This window comes from Typopeltis vanoorti, chromosome 17 (assembly GCF_054136105.1).
Source record: "Typopeltis vanoorti isolate ZY-2024b chromosome 17, IOZ_Tvanoo_1.0, whole genome shotgun sequence".
In the NCBI taxonomy this organism is placed as follows: domain Eukaryota; kingdom Metazoa; phylum Arthropoda; class Arachnida; order Uropygi; family Thelyphonidae; genus Typopeltis; species Typopeltis vanoorti.
The window spans coordinates 98,411,617-98,432,073 of NC_143565.1; the positions used below are offsets into that span (position 1 = coordinate 98,411,617).

Sequence of the window (20,457 nt, forward strand, 5' to 3'; positions counted from 1 at the left end):
GTCGGTAGTTGTTCAGAAATAGTAATGCATTGAACAAAATAAATAAATAAAAACAACTATTTTTTTGCATCCTGAGGAGGTTATATTTGTCATATATTTATGCCAAGAAAGATTGGAGGTTAGAATTCTTAAGAAGAACAATTTTGTCTTTATCCAAAGATCTGAATGTTGTCACAAGGAAGACTGTAAGTTGTTCCCCATCCCCCAAGAAATGAGATAATGAAATGGGATTAAGTTTCACTAGTAAATTGACGTGTTAACAGAATCCCATTGTAGAATGGTTTCGTGGTCAGAATTTAGGGAAGTATGCTGAACTCTCATCAAAATTGTGAATTGTATTTTCAGTCAACTGAATTATTGATACATATAGAAGGAAGAGGAGGCCTCTGTAGCTCAGTGGAAGTGGTGCTTGCATCCTCTGTGCTAGGCTGTCCAAAGATAGACTTATAGTTCAAGTCTAGTCGCCAACTGGAGGAACTTGTTCTAAGTCTTTCTTCGACTGGTTCCTGAGTTAGTCTCTGGCATGAGCAAGTGGTTTTTTCCCCCCGGAAACTCGGGTTTTTCGTTCCGCAAACTCAAGAAAATAGACCATAGAACCCACATTATTTCAGACAGTAACATATCCTGTTCAGGTTAGGTACCAAGAGATGGCAGCACTTGTTTGCTGGTCTCTTCATCAGTGGCCGCCTATAGTTAGTGATGGTCATGGGACACTATCTCTTATTGCCTTCCGGTGGAAAATTGAACCGAAGCTAGATAGGGTTAAAAGGCCTCCTTTTAAAAGGGAATAAAAGGTGTTAGCTTATTATTTATTTATTATAGAAGGAAGACTAGCTTTGTGGAATTAAACCAGCATTTGTAAAGTTTGAGGATAAAGATCCATTTACATCCTGAGTAATATGCAATGTGTTAGTATTACAATAATTTATGATGCAATTAAAAATTAGAAAGAATTTTCATTTAGCTTTCGGAATAGTGAGTCATTGACTTTTTTTATATATGTTTATATAGGTGGCATAGTGCGGAAGGTTTTGTATAGCAGCATGGGTATAGCAGCTGTTTCAGCAGTGTGCTATCCAAGGGCGGCTCTGGAGATAACAAAATCTGGTTACCATACTGTTAGTGAGAATGCATTGTCTACTGTTAAACAGTATACTGGTAAGACTTGAGCACATATCTTAATATAGCAGTGATTCATTCAATTAAGAGTTTAGTTTTTGATCTTCACCATCTAGTGATATAGCATCCACTATACCTGTAAACAGTAGATATCATGACCTAACAATTAATATTTCAGGAATAGTTTCATATGAACAGCGTCCTTCCCAATTGTTCTGTTATTTGTTTTAATCCTGATTTGATCAGCTCTCATATTTCAGTTTTCTTAAGCACTTGTAATTGTGTCAACCCATCATTATTTCATTCTCAGTTTGTTTGTTTTTTTTTGCCATTTTTGCTTCCTACACTTGTCTTTTGATAATCTTACATTTCCATTCTATTGAAAGGACCTACCATCTTAGATAAGCTGTACTCACACGTTATTGAATATCATCATCATCATATTCCTGCCATTTACCCTCAAGGGGTGTACAGGATATGATAGTACTACATGAAAAAAATTACATCATTACTAACTTCCTATCTACAATTTTCCTCCAAATCAGTCTGTTACTTGTCAAGATTCCAACATTATCAGATCTTATATTTCTATCGTCTAAGGCACATTGTACCGTATCAATCTGCCCATATCTTGGTCTTCCTCTGGGTCGTTTTGCTGCCAACCTGGCAGAGAACACTTGTTTTGCTAATCTTTCTTCGCCCATTCTGTTTAAGTGACCATACCACCTGAGATTAGCTCTGCTAATGCATTCCTGGATGCTGACAATGTTAAGTTCTTTCCTAATATCCTCGTTTTTAATATGATATTGCCATTGATGCCATCTGTTCGCACCTATAATCTTTCTCAGGACTCTCATATCTGCGGTCTCTAGTCTTTGGTCAAGTGTTTTACTTCTGACCCAGCTCTCAAATCCATAAGTTAAAACTGGTTTGAACACTGTCTTGTATACAGCTAATTTAGTGTTCAGACTAATTTCTCTCTTATTCCATATGAATTTATTCAATTGACTTCCCACCATACTAGCTTTGCTGAGTCTGTTGTCTATTTCTATATTTAATTTACTATCTTCACTAAAAATAGTGCCTAAGTAGGTGAAATGTTTTACTTGTTCCACAGGTTCTCCATTCACAACACAGTTGACATTTTCAATGATTCTGCCTATTTTCATCGTCTTTGTCTTTTTATTGCTGACCTTCACACCATACCTATTACAACAGTCATTCAATTTAGTCAGGAAATCCTGCAGATTCGTAGCGGATTTATTTAGAAGTATAACATCATCCGCATAAAGCAAAGAGCTGACATTAACATCTCCAATTTTGATATCATGTTTAATACCACTTTCCTTCATAATGTGATCCATATAGATAATGAATAACAGAGGGGATAATGTACATCCTTGTCTCACACCAGATTTAACATTAAACCATCTTCCCGTACTTCCTTCAATTCTAACTGCTGACTTACAACTCAAATAAAGACTAAGTATTGCTTGATATAATAGCCTATTTGACACCTTATAACTGTAGCGTATTGAATAGCTTCTCTCTTGGCACCTTGTCATATGCCTTTTCCAAATCGACAAAACTTGAATACAGATCTTTGTTATATTCCCGTGCTTTCTCGACTATTTGTCGTAAAGTGAAGATCTGATCCTGACAGCCTCTATTTGGCCTGAATCCAGCTTGTTCTTCACCAAGTTTTCCTTCCACAATTCTTCTCAACCATTTCTCAAGCATACTTGCATAGATCTTGCCAGGAGCACTCAGTAGGGAAATACCTCTGTAATTCTCACATTCAGTTTTATTTCCCTTTTTATATATAGGTACTATGAGAGCTCTACTCCAATCATCGGGAATTCGTCCCTCTGTCCAGGCTTTCTGAACTGTGCAGTGCAGCCACTGTAAGACTTTTATACCACCATACTTCAGCATTTCTGGTCGAATATCATCTACCCCTGCTGCCTTTCCACATTTCAAGCCTTTGATGACTTTTTCTACTTCAAGTATGGATATGTATTCCTGCCTGCATGGCTGGTCAGTGTTTTTTACCACTGTGCTGTCATCACTGCTTGTTTCATTTAGTAGTTTTTCAAAGTAATTACTCCATACTTCAAGGATATCTTTTTCTCCTGTTTTCATGTCACCTTTATCATCTCTAATTACTTTTACAGCACTCTTTCCTCCATTTCTGAGCTTCTTCAACAACCTCCAGAATATCTTACCACCTTCTTGATATTTATTTTCTATATTCTTACCAAAGTCCTCCCATGGCTTTTGCTTAGCTAGTTTTGCACAGTGTTTAGCTTTCATACATTTGTCTCTGTATTCTCTAAGAACACAAGCTGACTTATTTGCCAGGAACTTTTGATATGCTTTCTTCTTTTCCTTCACTGCCTCTTTAACTTTCTGTGTCCACCATGGAGTTTTAATTTTTCTATCCTTGCAGACAACTTCACCACATGCCTTTCTAGCCGAATGAATCAATCAGTTAATATTATTGAATATTAATAATGTCAAGTTCTCTTTTAATATCTTGTTTCTCTAATTGTTGGTATCTGTCAACCCTAGCTTAATTTTTTAAAATTAATTTCTGTTTAATATCTAACTTCACTTTCAGATTTATATGTTAAAATATCCCCCTTCTTTCCTTCAGCATTGAGTTAGTTGATCTCAGAATGAAGGTGTTGGGTTGGTTTTCTTCTAGTCAAAAACATGAAAACAACCTTGAACACATTTGGTAGTAGCTCCATTTACATCTGGAAATAAGTAAATATGAATTGACATAAATGGTGGCATCCATGATGTTGCCAACCCTAGATGGACATGTCCTCTGGTGGATGGCCAATAAGAATATAAAATTTTAAACCATTTTAATTACTGCTAGCTTTGTTTTGATTTCTCTCATTCCATATAAATGTATTCAAAATAGCTTTCTGCCAGTTTGAATAAATTTCCTTATTTAATTTGTTGTCTTCACGAGAAATTTTGCTTAAATAGCTATAATCTACAACCTGTTCTTGTAGATTCACCATTGAAAATGTTGTTGTTTTCTTTTTCCCTATCTAATTTCATAGTGTTGGTTCTGACAACTTTGCTATGTGCTTCCTAGCTGAATAAATATGAATTGAGGTAAATTCATATTTACTTCATATAAAATCATTGTTTTCCTGAGAGTTTGCCACTAAAACTCCAAGGTTTGGTACTTGTTTTTGAACTCTTTAATTTTTTTTTGAATAATATTTGTGTAGATGATCGACATTTCACCTGTAAAAGCTTCTTCACTTGACTTCTTTTTTTAAAGTCTCCTTACATATTTTTCTTTTCATTATTATATTTTTATCCTACTTAAACCTGATGATCATTTCCAATTTCACATTCCCTGAATATTCGTGTATCTTGAACCATTGTGAAGACTTTATTATTAATGGTAATGTAGTCAAACAAGACTTCTTTTCCTTGTCTTTTATCTTCTCTTTATGTTCAGACATGGTGTTAGTGTTCATATCCTGAACAGAAATCCAACAGATACTTAGCATTATTATTAGCTTTGCCCTTTTCTCCAGATTTTCCCAATGTTTTGCATTGATGCCTTGAGACCCAAATAAGTTTCATTGTCCAGTTTCCTATTTTGAAATTTGTCTACATTTAGTTGAAACTGCCAATCAAAAAGTTTAGCTTTGTAATTTGTTGCATGCTATCATTTCTCCTTTCTTCCGATGAATACTATTGCCTGAATACATTATCCTATATTTATTATTTAGCAGAATCTCACATGTTTTAGCTTTCTTTGCCTCAGTAACAAATTGAGTTTATGCAGTACCTCTGTAGTGCTTTTGTAGAGTTCAAATTCCTTTCCATTGAGTGAAACATTAATTTTAATGATGTTTCACTCAACTTTTATTATTTATTATTATTTTTATTATTATTTTTGCCATATTCCTTGATATGACTGCTGCTTTTGATCGTGTTTGGATCAAAAAATTAATACAAACAATACATGATATTGGAATTAGAGGAAACGCTTTAATCTGGATTGCTGATTTCATCAGAGGAAGAAAGATCAAAGTCAGAATCAATACAGCAATATCAAAAGAGCGGAGAACCTGGGCTGGTGTTCCCCAGGGCTCAGTACTCAGTCCCTTACTATTCCTTCTATATGTCAATAATATTCATCCCTACCTTACAGAAGACACAAAAGTAACTTGCTATGCAGATGATATAGCCATCTGGCACACTAGTGCTAAAATCAAAGAATCAGAGGAAATTCTAAACAAATCCATGAGAGGATTAGAAAAATGGTCAAACGAACTCAAACTTAAAATCAACCCAGACAAAACAAAACTAAGTACATTTAGTACAGACAGGAAAAATAGACATTCCTACAATCCCAAAGTCATGATCAATAACAAGCTAATTGAAAAAGTCACAAATCCAAAATACCTTGGTATTACGCTTGATCAGGAATTACGTTTTGCACAACACATCTCTAACACTTCCAACAGAGCTCTAAAAAAATTAAATATACTGAAAAGGCTTTGTGGAACAAATTGGGGTGCAAAGCCAAAAATCCTCAAAACTACTTACACTACACTAATAAGGCCAATAATGGAATATGCAGCACCTATCTGGTCACCTTCGGCTTCATCGGTAAAGAAAAACCTAGACAAAATACAAGCAAAAGCATCCAAGATTATCATTGGTGCAGTCTCATCCACTAACAACATCAGAGCCCAACAGGAATGTGGGCTTGACCTGCTGGAGGACAGACGAAAATTTGCCACCATAAAATTCATAAATAATATCAGAAGCTACCAAAGTGATCATGTCTCCCTAAAAACCTATGAACATTGGAACCAAATTTGCAGACTTCACAGATCATCGACTTTACAATATGATGACACTATCAGGAAAGAAATAGGTCTTGATCAGCTAAATGTCCACATAAACAAAGAACCTCTATTTTCCAGTCCTTTACCTTCAAATACCTTCATAAATCTAAACCTTACCAAACTCTGTACAAAAAAAGAACCAAAAGAAATGCTTAAAGAAAAAGGCCTAAATACCATCAACCTTCTTTCATCCTCCAAACAGGTTATTTGTTATACCGATGGATCATCAGACACCAATATGATTAATGGAGGCGCTGGTGTTCTCCTTCTACTCCCGAAAGGTGAAAAACTTTCAATAAAAGTTGGATCTGGGAGAATCGCTTCCAATTTTACCAGCGAACTCTACGCAATAATTAAAGCACTAGAAGCCTACTTAAATCTATCATCATCTCAACAATCTGAAGGAATTATAATTTACAGTGACTCAAGATCAGCTATGGAGGCAATCAAAAATGGCAATACCAAGCTCACACAAGACATCCATAAACTCTTAAATCATCTAAAGTGTTTAGGTAAAAGTTGCATTCTACAATGGATTCCTGCTCATGTAGGCATTGATCACAACGAAGCAGCTGATAAATTAGCAAAAGAGGCCAGAGAACTCAACCAAGAAACTCATATGATAACTCTTGCTGATGCCAATGCACTAGCAAAAGCTAAACTAATTCCATTGAAATCAGTGATACAACATCAAATTCCCGAGATCAATGCTGACAGAAGGACCTCCACTACGATAGCAAGACTACGAACAGGACATTATAGAGGAATGAAGATCAATACAGATGATACGAGAACATATAGAAACTGCAACAACTGCCCCAATACGGAACTGACACCCACTCACATCTTTACCTGTCCAGCAATTACAGCAGCCTTGCAAGAAATAGATCCTAATCCTGAACAACAGCTCTATACAAACAAAATCACAGACATAGCCAAAGCAGTACAAAGAGCGCACGGAAACATCTAAGACTCTTCAAAGGACAAGACAACAACAACAACATTATTATTTTTTATGTGCTTCCCACTCATAAAAAGCTTTTATAAACCTATAAGGCATTTGTACTGTGGATTGGCTAAGGATTTTTTTCTTTTTTTTTTTTTAAATTTAATTTCATTTATATTTTTTGTATTTTTTTTTTTTTTCATTTTTTAACACAATCCAGAAACCCTGCTCTAGAGTCCAAACATGGAACTTTTTCAAGCCACTTCCAATAAGCAGGACAGTGGTCTCACACCAGGCAATGAAATTCATCTCCTACCTAAAGAAAATCAAACATCCCCATCCACAGCAGGATTTGAACCTGCAGCATGTTGGTTGGACATCAGATACATTAACCACTTGACCAACCAGACCAGCATTTGTACTTTATTAACATTGTCCCTTTTTCTAATAATAACAGTTATTGTTGTAAAGTTTTTTTTTGCAAAGATATCTATCATAAAAATGTGCATGTGGTTTTGCATTTAGGTGTAGAATACAATTTGGTTGGCTATGTCTCAGTTTGCCAAGCCATCCTCATTTGTTCAGTATCCAAATGGATATCAAGAAACAGAGTGCCTCATTCAACTCTCTGTATTTATTCATATACACCTGCTTGGAAACAAGTCAACAGACTCCCCATGGACAAAGTACATTGTGCCATGTAACAAGTCATGTGCTTGTAGCTGGTATAAATTGAAGGAATATGATGCTCCCAAGTCAGTGCAGTTCTGTCCAGGTGAAATGGCTGTGAGAAGGGAACTGATGGAGTTTGAAACAGGTGTTGTGATAGAATGTTGTATTGCAGGCCCATGTGTTTGGCAAATTGCAGCAGGTATCACTTGCACAACTGCAAGTGATACCTGCTGTGGACGACCCACCACACTCACTGAGCGTCACACTTTAGGGTGCTATGAAGGATAATATGTAAAAACCTCCATTCATCGGCTGACACATTGAATTCAGAGTTCTGGGCATCAACTGGAACACAGATGTGCACAAAAACATTCAGAACCGAGGCTCACAACATGGGTTTCCATGGTAGGACCTCAAAATGCAAGCTCCATGTTACTTGGATCAACATGCAGTGTCATCTTCAGTGGTGCAAAGAGCGTGTATAGTGGGACATGAAAGTTTGAAAACTATGTTATGTTCAAAAATCCTTCTCTATCACTCCATATCTGTATCTCTCTCTCCCTTATTTATAACACCCCTACCAGCTGTTTACTAGTTACCGTATTCTTTTCACTCGTTCATGCTCTAGCATGCACGATACTTCCGGTTTCACTTCATTCGTGAAGTAAGGGAAACCGCCACCATTACACATTATCTTCACAGTACTTGAAAGCTGTAAAAACTCACATTTTCAGTCAACAAAGTAAGTCTTTTAAATTTATCTGTTTTAAACATACCTAAAAATTACACTGTAACACTAATTTTGGATATAGTAAATTACAAGCAAATTTTTCTGCTACATTCACTTCATTAAAATGTTAATGCTATATGTAAACAATGCATGACTATATATATACATATAAAAATCAACAATTAATCGTGTGATTCTTACAATATAAATGCATTACCAAAAATGGTAATTTGGAACAGAAATCTCAAGTTTACACTAATTTACATAAACAAAATTTTGTAGAACATCTGTATGGATATACTGATGGTCTATACCATGAATATTGAACTCCAAGAGGTTCTTGACTGGCCTGCACAGAGTCTTTCTTTCAACCCTATTGAACTTGGCTAAAGAAATCTGCAAGAGAATTGAGTATAGTTTCTCATCTGATTATTAACTTGCTCTTAACATGAGCACATTTCCTAATCAGTAGGAGAGCAAGATAATTCTATTATATAAGGATGAAGCTAAAAATTATGTGCAGTCAAATCAAGAGGGAGAAATGGAGTATAACATCATAACAGAACCATGAATTGGATTTAAGGTTAGTTACAGGAGGCCATGCAAAAGTATGAAATTCTGGAATACTCCATAATTTCTAGGTAGATGAGTTAGTTGCATAAAGAAATCTTTAGGCATTAGCTGTTATTCGTATTATAACTTTTTTATGTGAATCCCATCAGTGAAAGGCTGTAAACTATAGATTATTACTATGGTTAGGCTAAGGGTTATTAGAAACCTTGCTGTAAAGTCCAAATGTGGAAGTTTTGTATTCTGTGATAAGTTTTTTTTATATTCTGAGATACTGGTTTGTAACCCAGAGGTATATTATCAGCTTAATGAATTATGCAGTTTATTTTGTTGTTATGTGATATTGTGAATTAATACTGTGAAATAAGTCATCATCTAAAGAGATGAAGCTATGAAAAGAGATGAATGATCAGAAAGGAAACTGATCCTCATAAATAATTCTTTTATCATTGATCTTCTAAGTCAAGAATTGAATTGAGAATTATTATGTGGTCTGCAACCTTTTCAGACTCGCGGACCCATTCAACTTTTATTTTTAATAATCGGGCTGAAGTGTTTACTTAAGAGAAAATAGTGAGTGAAAAAATACTTAAGTTATCAATTTTTATTATATCAATCTTAAAAAAACACAGAAATATTTTAAGTACGAGATTACGAGATAAAGTACGACATTCTCGTAATGATGTCTGATATATTCTTTCATAACAGCAACACTTTTATGACAAATAACACAAAGGGGCTTACCCCCATTTTCAATAAAGAAGTACCTGCTGTTTCATTCATCATTAAACTTTCTTCATTCATTTGCAGTTTTTTGTTTTCTTGAACTGATTTTTGAAATTTTTTTTAACAAATATATATCCTTTGAAAATAATAATTGATGTTATTGAATTATATTAAAATTAAAAGATGGACCAGGGAACACGACTGCAAAAGTGCTCTAAAATCTCAGTTGTCAGATGAAGTCGCCTTTGTTATCCCCACTCATAATGACTCACGCCAAGTTCCATGGCGATATCATGAAGTATAGGTATAAAATTATTTTTAATTTTTTATATTATAAAATGTATTATTTAAATAATTCAACATATGGGCCACATGCCATATAAATGTGATCAATCTTTTATGGGCCGCAAAAAATGCATGTCTGGGTTGCCAATTGCTGACCCCTGCTTTAGTGCAACAAAATATTTATCATTATCTTATCAAACTTTTTTCAGAACAGAAAAATGGGGAAAAAGGAAAAATTATTATTATTACAAGAGAGCTAGGGACTGGTTGAAGGAGGCCACATATCACTTATACCACATCATACCTTATCTTGAATGCATTCACACTAACTGCACCTGTCACCTCCAAAAGCAAGCTACTCTAGTAGCTTGCCTTTGAGCAGTGTATTTTTAATAACATTTCACCTAGACCTACTCACTGGTTCAGATATGTGGATGATATTTTTGCAATTTGGAATGGTTCTTTCTCTGAGTTACAGCAGTTTCTTTCAAAATTAAATGCACTTCATCCCAGGATCCAATTCACCTTAGAAGAAGTAAATAAGCAGCTAACTTTTTTAGATCTTTTAATTCTTCGTCGACCAGATGCAGCCTGCAGTTTTCCTTTTTTTTATTTAAGAAGACTCATACAGGGCCATTATATCCATGTTGAATCTTATTATTCTAGTCAAAAGGTTGGAAGTATTAAAACATTAGTACATCATGCCCATTCTTTATGTTCTTCAGACAAACTGTTACCAAAAGAATTACAACATATTAATTCCATCTTTTTTATCTAATGGTTTTAAGGATTCTCTCATCAAATGATCTTTTAACAGTTATGGTATCTTCACCTCTTTAAATATGGAAGAAATAATTCACATCCTATCCTTTAGGTATATGGCATTAGTGAACGCATAGCAAAAGTTTTAAAACCACTGAATATTTTTGTTGTCTTTCACCCCATCAGAAAAATCTCCACCTTTCTCACTTCTCCTAAGGACAAGTTTCCACCTCTGAATTATTCAGGCATCTACCAGATTTTTTGTTCTTGTGAGTTATCTTATTTTGGACAAAAACAGGAAGATCTGCTTTTATTCATCTAAAAGAACACAAGTCTTATATTAAATACCATCAGCCTGAATAGTCTGGACTTGTAGAGCATGCTGTCAATACTAAACATAGAGTTCATTGGAACAAGACACGAGTTCTTCATAAAAGTTGTTTCCTAATGGAATAGTTTTATGAAGAAATGTATCAAACTTTACCATTGTCCTAACTCAAACAGATCCAATGGTCTGTCTATCCCCTTTGTGGGAGATAGTACTTTTTAAATCAGCTAACCTTTCCTAACTTTATTTTGTCTAAATATATATAATTTTTTTTTCCAAATAACTGAGGAAATTATTGACCTTTTATAGTTAACTTACATTAGCTACTTAGGTGATGCTTTTTAGAATTGTCTGATAAAGTTTATTTGCCATTCTGTGATCTTGTACTGATGATGCCTATGATAGAGTTTTTTATGTGAGTTTTCCACCAGTTTTATAATTCTTTTCATTATGCCAACTCACGGTATTTCATTATTGAAACAAATCATTAATCTTAGAGGCTGAAATTTCTTTAGAATAGGCTGGATTTTTAAATAACACCTTTGTCTTTATTTTTGCACCATTTCACAAAACTAAAAAGTGTAGTTTGCATTTCCTTTATTTATTTTCCATAATAAGGGGCACATTTATATAAATTATTCATTAAAATAGGAAAAACAAGTAATGAAGTTTAAAAAACAGCCAAAAACGGTTAACATTGGCAATGGAGCCAGAGACTAACTTCATGATGTCAGTAACGTGATCCTGTCTCTGACTTTTCTTTGCAAGATAATTGTTTTTGAAATAACACTATTAAACAAACCTTTTCGTAAAATGTTCAAGTATATAATTACCCCAAGGTAATTCACATTGTGAATTGTGAAAATAAACTTGTGCCAATGCATACGTTTTGTCTTATTTGCTATTACAATTGGTAGTGAAACAAATGAAAATTGATCTTCCTAAATTATATTTATTATTATTAACAGTATCTCTGATTTTGATAAGAATGGTGATAATTTGCAAGTTATGCAAATTGTTTGAGAATTCTTGACTATTCATTTCAAGATTAATCTGCAGATACAGGATGGGATACAAATAGTGCTGCCTGTTGTTGCATAGGTTCAAAATTATTTCATATTTCAGAAACAGCAGTGAGGCATAGCTTTGAGAGTATATTCATGCAAGCTAATTTTTGGCAGGAACAGTCAGTCAGTAAAGGAATTAACTTGTTAAATTAATTACATAAGATACTGTCTCCTGGTGGAAAATAAAACTTCTTTATTACATTCACTGGATGCTCCTGTGAAAATAAACTGATAGTGAATGAAATATTTTAAAATGGAAAAAAAAAAAAGTGTAAATTATGAGAAGAAAATGAGGCAATATATTTTGAATGCATTTAGAAAGAATCTGAAAATTCACTCGCCACTTGTTTTTGATAACTTGCCTGTGGTGAGTGGATTTCTGGAGCCCTGCTTTTAATCATGACTAATTTTGAAATAGGTACAGTCAGCTCTTGCTATAGCAAAGTCATAGGGACCACAGGAATATCTAGTAATAGTGGATAGTTTGCTACTGTTAATTTGTTTTTGGATAGCTTTGTTTTCTCTGCAGCATTGGTTAGGACTTTTCAACAGGTTGTTATAAAAAATGAGTGAGTTTATTATAGTAGTATATGCTATAGAGAGTATTAACTGAATAAAGGATGTTAATAAAATTTGCTGATTAATTTCCAGATTGTAATTTGATCTACCACTGTAGACCATCGTTATTATATGAAATGGCATATTTATGATATGCAATATATATATATTCTTTTGCCTTTTCAAATAATGAATCGGCCTTCTTTGAAAACTAGTAGGGTTTAGCCACTAGTAGAGTTTTCTCAGACTAATTTGTTTTACAGACAAACCAGTCTGAGAACATCCAGTTGTTAGTGTTAATGCATAAACATTGGTGACTTCGAATTGTGATGCCGTTTAGCCATGAAATGGTTAATTACTCACATATATATTGTTTCTGTTACCATTCATGCATATCTGTTATAAGTATGCCAAGAGCTGTAAACTTTAAATTATTAGTTCATGTGCAGGGTGTTGATTAGTAGTTATAGTTATGAACTTCTTTTATTGCATATTTCATGTGTTGGCTTTGGATTTTATTTAATTATACTGAAATATGCAAGCAAAAATCATAAGTTGTGAAATAGTTGGCTGTAATTAAGCAGCTATTTATTCTTCAGAATTTTTTGAATTTTTTTTTTTAGTTTCTGTTTACTAAAAACACACACACACACATTTTATAGTTTTATACTAATAATGCTATATGTTATATGCATCAAAAAAGATATTTTATTTATTTTTTAAGGTTATGACTTAAATGAGATATCAGTCAAAATGTTTGACTTCAGTGACTTGAAGAAAAAAGTGGATCTTCCATCATTTGATCAAATTGGCCAGCAAGTGAGTGATGTTCATTTTTATGGATTTAGACTGTTTGAAAGGAGAACGCATGATGAGGAATGGGTAATTGTATATAGCAATTGTTAATTACTCTTAGTAAAAAAATGAATTAATGTATTGTATGCTATCTGGGCAGGGCAGATAGCACACAAATTAAAGTTTTAATTTAATAACTCCTTTTTCTTTATATCAGCTGTCTTTCTAATGGCCCAGAAATGATCTGTTTTCCTCTATAACATTCTGTGTGGTCATAGACAAAAAAAGGTTTTGTTGTCAAATGTTTGCCCACCTACTTGATATTACCTGCAATTCAAGATTATCCTTGTGTTTAGTGTTGAATACTATAGCTACTCCTTCCTTTCCATGATCGTTATTTTCTGAATATAACATCTTGTGGTCGTTATTTAGAAAAATAATGATAAACAAGATGTTTGTCTTGCCTGATTTTGTCTTGTTTTGGTAAGGAACACCAGTATATCAACATAGTATTTTTTTTCTGTTGATATGTCTTATGTTGATGGTGCCTATCTTGATTTTTGCCAATGTTGAGTTTGTTTCAGTAGCTTGTTTCACTGCTTGCCATTGTTCATTGATAAAAGTGGTGGGCACTTTGTTTTACCAGCAGTATCCCATTTGGCATGACATTTCATCTTGTTTAATCATTATTACCTTGTTTAGACAAATATAGAATAAAATTTAGTCAGCTACCTCTATTCTCTGGAACAACCTTCAGTAAGAAGGCTTTTCCAGAGAACAGCCATCAGTCTTTTGATCCTTTGTGTATGGGATCAATAAAAAAAAAAGTACATGACACAAAGGCGAGGATTTGGCATTAGGAACCCCCTATTCTCTACTTTCTGCAAAAGTCTGTATGAAGTACTCTTCTTTCTAGTTATCTTGCTTTGATCCTGAAGCTGATGATCAAATGCAGAAAACCCTGCTTACTTCTCAAATGGCAGGTGGATCTTCAGTTCTTAACCAAGGCTATCAGGCATAACTTCTGCCCATCCATGTTTCTCTCTTGCTCTCACATCCATATATTGTTATTATTATAGCATCACCCAAAGACAAGACTAACTTTGATTATTCTTCTCCAACTCCTGCATTGATGAGCAAGACAAAATATCCATCACTTTGCCAAGTAGTGCTTCCTGCATGTCTCAATATCAAGTCTTGGTACCAATGGACCCCCCCCCCCCCCACTTCTGTGTCATGCTTAAAATTTGTTCCTGAATTAACGAATTAACATACGTATTGTATTTATAAATCTTCCATACTCATCTGGCATATACCCTGCATCTTGGAAACAAGCTTATAATTATGCTATCTTCCCATTGGACTCTCATCAGTTCTAGCAAAAATAATGGAGAAAGTCATCAACAGTCATCTCCTTCGCCACCTTGATGCAGTGACCACCAGTATGGATTCTGCCACTATCCACCCACAGCAGATATCCTTGCCAGCATTGCCCTCAGTTGACAAAAGCTATGAAAAGGGGAGGTTTGTGAAATGCATGTGGTTCAGAATGATTAAATTATATACTAGAATAAATTATATGGAACAAATCTGAAAATAAACCCCAACTCAACATCACCAGAGTTAAAGATCGGTACTATCAACATAAGAAGCCTGAATGGCAAAGAAATGGAGCTAGCTGAGGAATTAGATAAGTACCAGATCGACATAATAGGGGTGACTGAAACAAAAAAGATCAAAACTGGTGAGATCTTTCTGAGCAATAAATACAAAATGTTATATTCAGGCAATGACAATCAAGGAAAAGAAGGAGTAGCCATAGTATTCAACACAAAATACGAGGCTAATCTTCTTGAATGGCAGTCAGTCTCAAGTAGAGTAATGTGGACAAATATGAGAATGGGGAACTGGACAATGAGACTTATTTGTGCCTATGGTCCCACAGAAGGTTCTACTAAGGTAGAAGTGGAGGAATTTTTTGAGGCTTTAGAAAAAGCAACTGACACAATGAAAAATGAAAAGTTGGTCCTTGTTGGAGATCTAAATAGCAGAGTAGGAAATGATTGTGAGACATACAAAAATATTTTGGGAAAATTTGGAAAAAAGAGCAAAGCTAATAATAATGGCAAATATCTGTTGGATTTCTGCTCAGGACATGGACTGGTTATTACTAACAGCATGTTCCAACATAAAAATGTGCACAAATTCACATGGAGAGAAGAGGCTAGGAATAAGAAAAGTCTCATTGACTATGTTATTGTTGATAGTGATGTTTTCTCCCTGGTGCAGGACACCAGAGTGTACAGAGGATTTGAAATTGGAAGTGATCACTATTTAGTCTTGAGCAGGATAAAATTGAATTTCATATTGAAAAGAATAACATGTAAGAAAGTTTTAGAGCAGCTCTCAGATGTGAACTGTAGGCTAAAATACACAAAGATTATTGAAGAAAAAATGAAAGAGTTTGAGAACAGGAATCAAACCTTGGAGATTCAGTGGCAAACTCTGAAGAAAACATTGATTGATTCTGCCAGAGAGGCATGTGGTGAGGTTATCTGTAAGGATAAAAAAATCAGAACTCCCTGGTGGACACAGGAAGTTAAAGAGGCAGTGAAGGAAAAGAAGAAAGCATACCAAAAGTTCCTGTCAAATAAGTCAGCTGCTTGTGCTCTTAGAGAATATAGAGACAAATGCAAGAATGCTAAACACTGTGTAAAACTAGCTAAACAAAAGTCATGGGAGGACTTTGGCAAGAATATAGAAAATAAATATCAAGAAGGTGGCAAAATATTCTGGAGGTTGTTGAAGAAGCTTAAGAATGGAGGAAAGAGTGCTGTAAAAGGATAAAGGTGACATGAAAACAGGAGAAAAAGATATCCTTGAAGTATGGAGTAATTACTTTGAAAAACTGCTAAATGAAACAAGCAGTGATGACAGCACAGTGGTAAAAAACACTGACCAGGCATGCAGTCAGGAATACATATCCATACTAGAAGTAGAAAAAGCCATCAAAGGCTTGAAATGTGGAAAGGCAGCAGGAGTAGATGATATTCGACCAGAAATGCTGAAGTATGGTGGTATAAGAGTCTTACAGTCTTACTTACAGAGTCCTGCACTGCATAGTTCAGAAAGCCTGGACAGAGGGACGAATTCCCAATGATTGGAGTAGAGCTCTCATAGTACCCATATATAAAAAGGGAAATAAAACTGCATGTGAGAATTGCAGAGGTATTTCCCTACTGAGTGTTCCTGTCAAGATCTATACAAGTATACTTGAGAAACGGTTGAGAAGAATTGTGGAAGAAAAGCTTGGTGAAGAACAAGCTGGATTCAGGCCAAATAGAGGCTTTCAGGATCAGATCTTCACTTTACGACAAATAGTCGAGAAAGCATGGGAATATAACAAAGATCTGTATTTAAGTTTTGTCGATCTGGAAAAGGCATATGACAAGGTGCCAAGAGAGAGAGGCTATTCAATATGCTTCAGTTATATGGTGTCAATGGGGCATTATGTCAAGCAATACTTAGTCTTTATTTGAGTTGTAGTTCGGCAGTTAGAATTGAAGGAAGTACAGGAAGATGGTTTAATGTTAAATCTGGTGTGAGACAAGGATGTACATTATCCCCTCTGTTATTCATTATCTATATGGATCACATTATGAAGGAAAGTGGTATTAAACATGATATCAAAATTGGAGATGTTAATGTCAGCTCTTTGCTTTATGCGGATGATGTTATACTTCTAAATAAATCTGCTACAAGTCTGCAAGATTCTCTGACTAAATTGAATAGCTGTTGTAATTGATATGGTATGAAGGTCAGCAATAAAAAGACGAAGACAATGAAAATAGGCAGAATCATTGAAAATGTCAACTGTGTTGTGAATGGAGAACCTGTGGAACAAGTAAAACATTTCAGCTATTTAGGCACGATTTTTACTGAAGATGGTAAATTAAATATAGAAATAGACAACAGAATCAGCAAAGCTGGTATGGTGGGAAGTCAATTGAATAAATTCATATGGAATAAGAGAGAAATCAGTCGGAACACTAAATTAGCTGTGTACAAGACAGTGTTCAAATCAGTTTTAACTTATGGATCTGAGAGCTGGGTCAGAAGTAAAACACTTGACCAAAGATTAGAGACTGCAGATATGAGAGAGTCCTGAGAAAGATTAGAGGGGTGAACAGATGGCATCAATGGCAATATCATATTAAAAACGAGGATATTAGGAAAGAACTTGATATTGTCAGCATCCAGGACTGCATTAGCTCTGCTAATGCAGTCCTGGATGCTGACAATATCAAGGTGGTATGGTCGTTTAAACAGAATGGGCGAGGAAAGATTGGCAAAACAAGTATTCTCTGCCAGGTTGGCAGGAAAACGACCTAGAGGAAGACCAAGATATAGGTGGATTGATACGGTACAAAGTGCCTTAGACAACAGAAATATAAGATCTGATAATATTGGAGTCTTGACAAGTAACAGACTGATCTGGAGGAAAATTGTAGATAGGAAGTTAGTAATGATGTAAATTTTTCATGTAGTACTATTATATCCTTTGAGGGTACATGGCAGGAATTTGATGATGATGAACTTTATACTAAAGAACTTAGTTACTTAAAAAAAAAATTACAAGAGGCTGAGTGGGGTGGAGTGCCTTTGTTCACAGGATCACCAACAGTCGAAAACGACTGGATGGCACATAACAACATTTACTATGCATTCCTTGTTTAATCTGAAAGCAGCTTTTCCCAGTATCTTCATTAAAAATTAAGCAAAAGATAGCTTTTGAGATATTGATTTAATTAGAAACAAAATGCAAAGAATGTTATAAATTTATTGCTCCAATGAACTATATCTCATTTTATTTGTGCTTTGTACTTTCAGATCAAGAATATATCCTCTATGATTAAAACATCAGAAGGTGACCCTGGTCAAAGTAATCCTGAGGATAAAGATATGTATACAACCAGGTCAAAACAGTGATACCCCCATACTAAATTGTATAGCATCATAGTGTGAATAGTTTCATAAGTAATCTGTAAAATAAACTATTTAACATTAATTTCTGTTGCATTAATATATTATACAACCAAACATGTTTTAATATTGATATGCAAATTACATAATTTTTGCATAGTTGTATTTGTAAGGCTCAGAACATATAACTGTTTGTTAGTAATTTTTGAGACAGATGAACTTAGATTTACAAGTTATGTCTTAGACTAACTACACACACACACACAATATCTACCAATAACCGTCCTTGTTATTTGAAGTTATGGAACATTCCAGGTTTGTTAATAACATAAAAACCAGTGTACAGATAGTAGGAAGCAATATTTCATTGTAGCAGTTGAATACAGGTGGCAACACGACATGAGCTCAGTAACTTTGAGAGAGGTGTCATCGTGGATTGTCACATTGGTGGCATGTCCATACGTGCCATTACCGCTCAACTGGAGCATCCAAAATCAACATTTGCCAATGTGATCAACAAATGGAGACGTTCTGGCATCACTAGTCCAGGAAAACACCCAGGGTGGCCGCCAAAAATAACTGACAGGGACAGGAAGGTGTTAAAATGGGTGGCATGCAAAAACTGGCTACAGTTGGCAAAGACCATCCGTGATAAGCACCATTGAACACTGGTGAGCACTGTATAAAAAGAACTACTTACTGAGTTTCCATGGAAGAGTAGTGGCACACAAGCCGAACATCAAAACAATGAACAAGGTGGCTCATCTGGTCTGGTGCAAAGAGCATGTGAACTGGACAATTGACCATTGGAAAACGGTACTCTGGAGAAATGAATCAAGGTTCACCTGTTTCCAGTCTGATGGCAGGGTGTGGAGGCAGCTTAGTGAATGCTTGTTGCCACAGTGTGTTGTACCCACAGTAAAGTTTGGTGGTGGTGGTGGAGTAATGGCATGGGTGCATTCAGCTGTTTTGGAGTGGGACCACTGGTCATTGTCCATGGTTACATGAGGGCAGCTCGGTACCTTGATATTCTGGATAATCAGGCTGTAGAGTTTTTATGGAATAGACCCGTGTTACTATCAAGACGACAATGTCCCATGCCACAAAGCTGCAGCTGTTATGGAATGGTATGAAGAGATGGGTGTTAAACAACTGCCCTGGTCTGTGCAGAGTCCTGATCTCAATGTCATCAAACACCTGTGGGATGAATTGGAGCAGCATTTGAGTCCAGAGCAGCACGTTGCTGAACTCAGTGCTGCTTTGATGGAGGAATAGAGAGAAATTCCACATGATGTCTGCACACATTGTTAGAAAGCCTTCCTCACTCCAGGTGATCCAAGCCAAAGGTGGACATACCTAATATTAGGGTTTGCCTGCTGGTATCAATTGTAAATTGTTAAAATGCCCGGACAATTATTGATAGATAGATTGTGTGTGTGTACACAAGAAGTTATGTGCATGTGTGTGTATTATGCATGCACATATAAATTCTTTCTTTCAAGGTTGCATGGTGGTCAGCATTCATTGTGTAAAATGGGTGTTAAATGGGTATTATCAAGATTCTTGTACATAGATCTCATACCATCTGCTCTTCTTGATCCCCTTCTGTTAAATGAAGTGAATAAAATTAAAAACAATCTGATATGTAATGGATACAACAAAACTACCATTCAAAAAATTATTGATAATTATCATCCTTCTACTGGACTGCAATCTGATGTGAAAAGAATTTCAATACCTTTCCTTAAAGGAACCCTGAAATAAATAGCAAGGATTTTTCAAAAATTCAATCTATACACTTCCTTCAACCTAGCTCAGAAACTGTCTTCCTTTCTACCATCCACAAAGGATGCATTACTACCTTTTTCTTTACTAAGTGTCCATTAACACGTTTGCTGCTACGCTATTTCAGCATAGTTTGTTCCCGTAGGCCGAGCAATTTCACTCCAAGGTCAGTATGGTAATCTCGTAGTTGGCTTGTGCAGAGCATCTATGACTATATACAGTTTTGCTGCTAGCTCCAC

General features: G+C 35.2%; 1 protein-coding gene across 1 annotated transcript in view; it reads left to right on the forward strand.

Annotated features, from left to right (window-relative positions):
• The window catches only part of Mic26-27 (MICOS complex subunit 26/27), a 60,470-nt gene extending 41,952 nt beyond the window's left edge, over positions 1-18,518 (forward strand). Inside the window, exons 6-8 of the mRNA XM_090407334.1 lie at positions 1,012-1,158; positions 13,380-13,474; positions 18,341-18,518. Coding sequence (XP_090263460.1) covers positions 1,012-1,158; positions 13,380-13,474; positions 18,341-18,439 — 341 coding nt within the window. The 3' untranslated portion in view covers positions 18,440-18,518. The remainder of the gene's footprint in view (positions 1-1,011; positions 1,159-13,379; positions 13,475-18,340) is intronic.
• Positions 18,519-20,457: the final 1,939 nt, after the last annotated feature.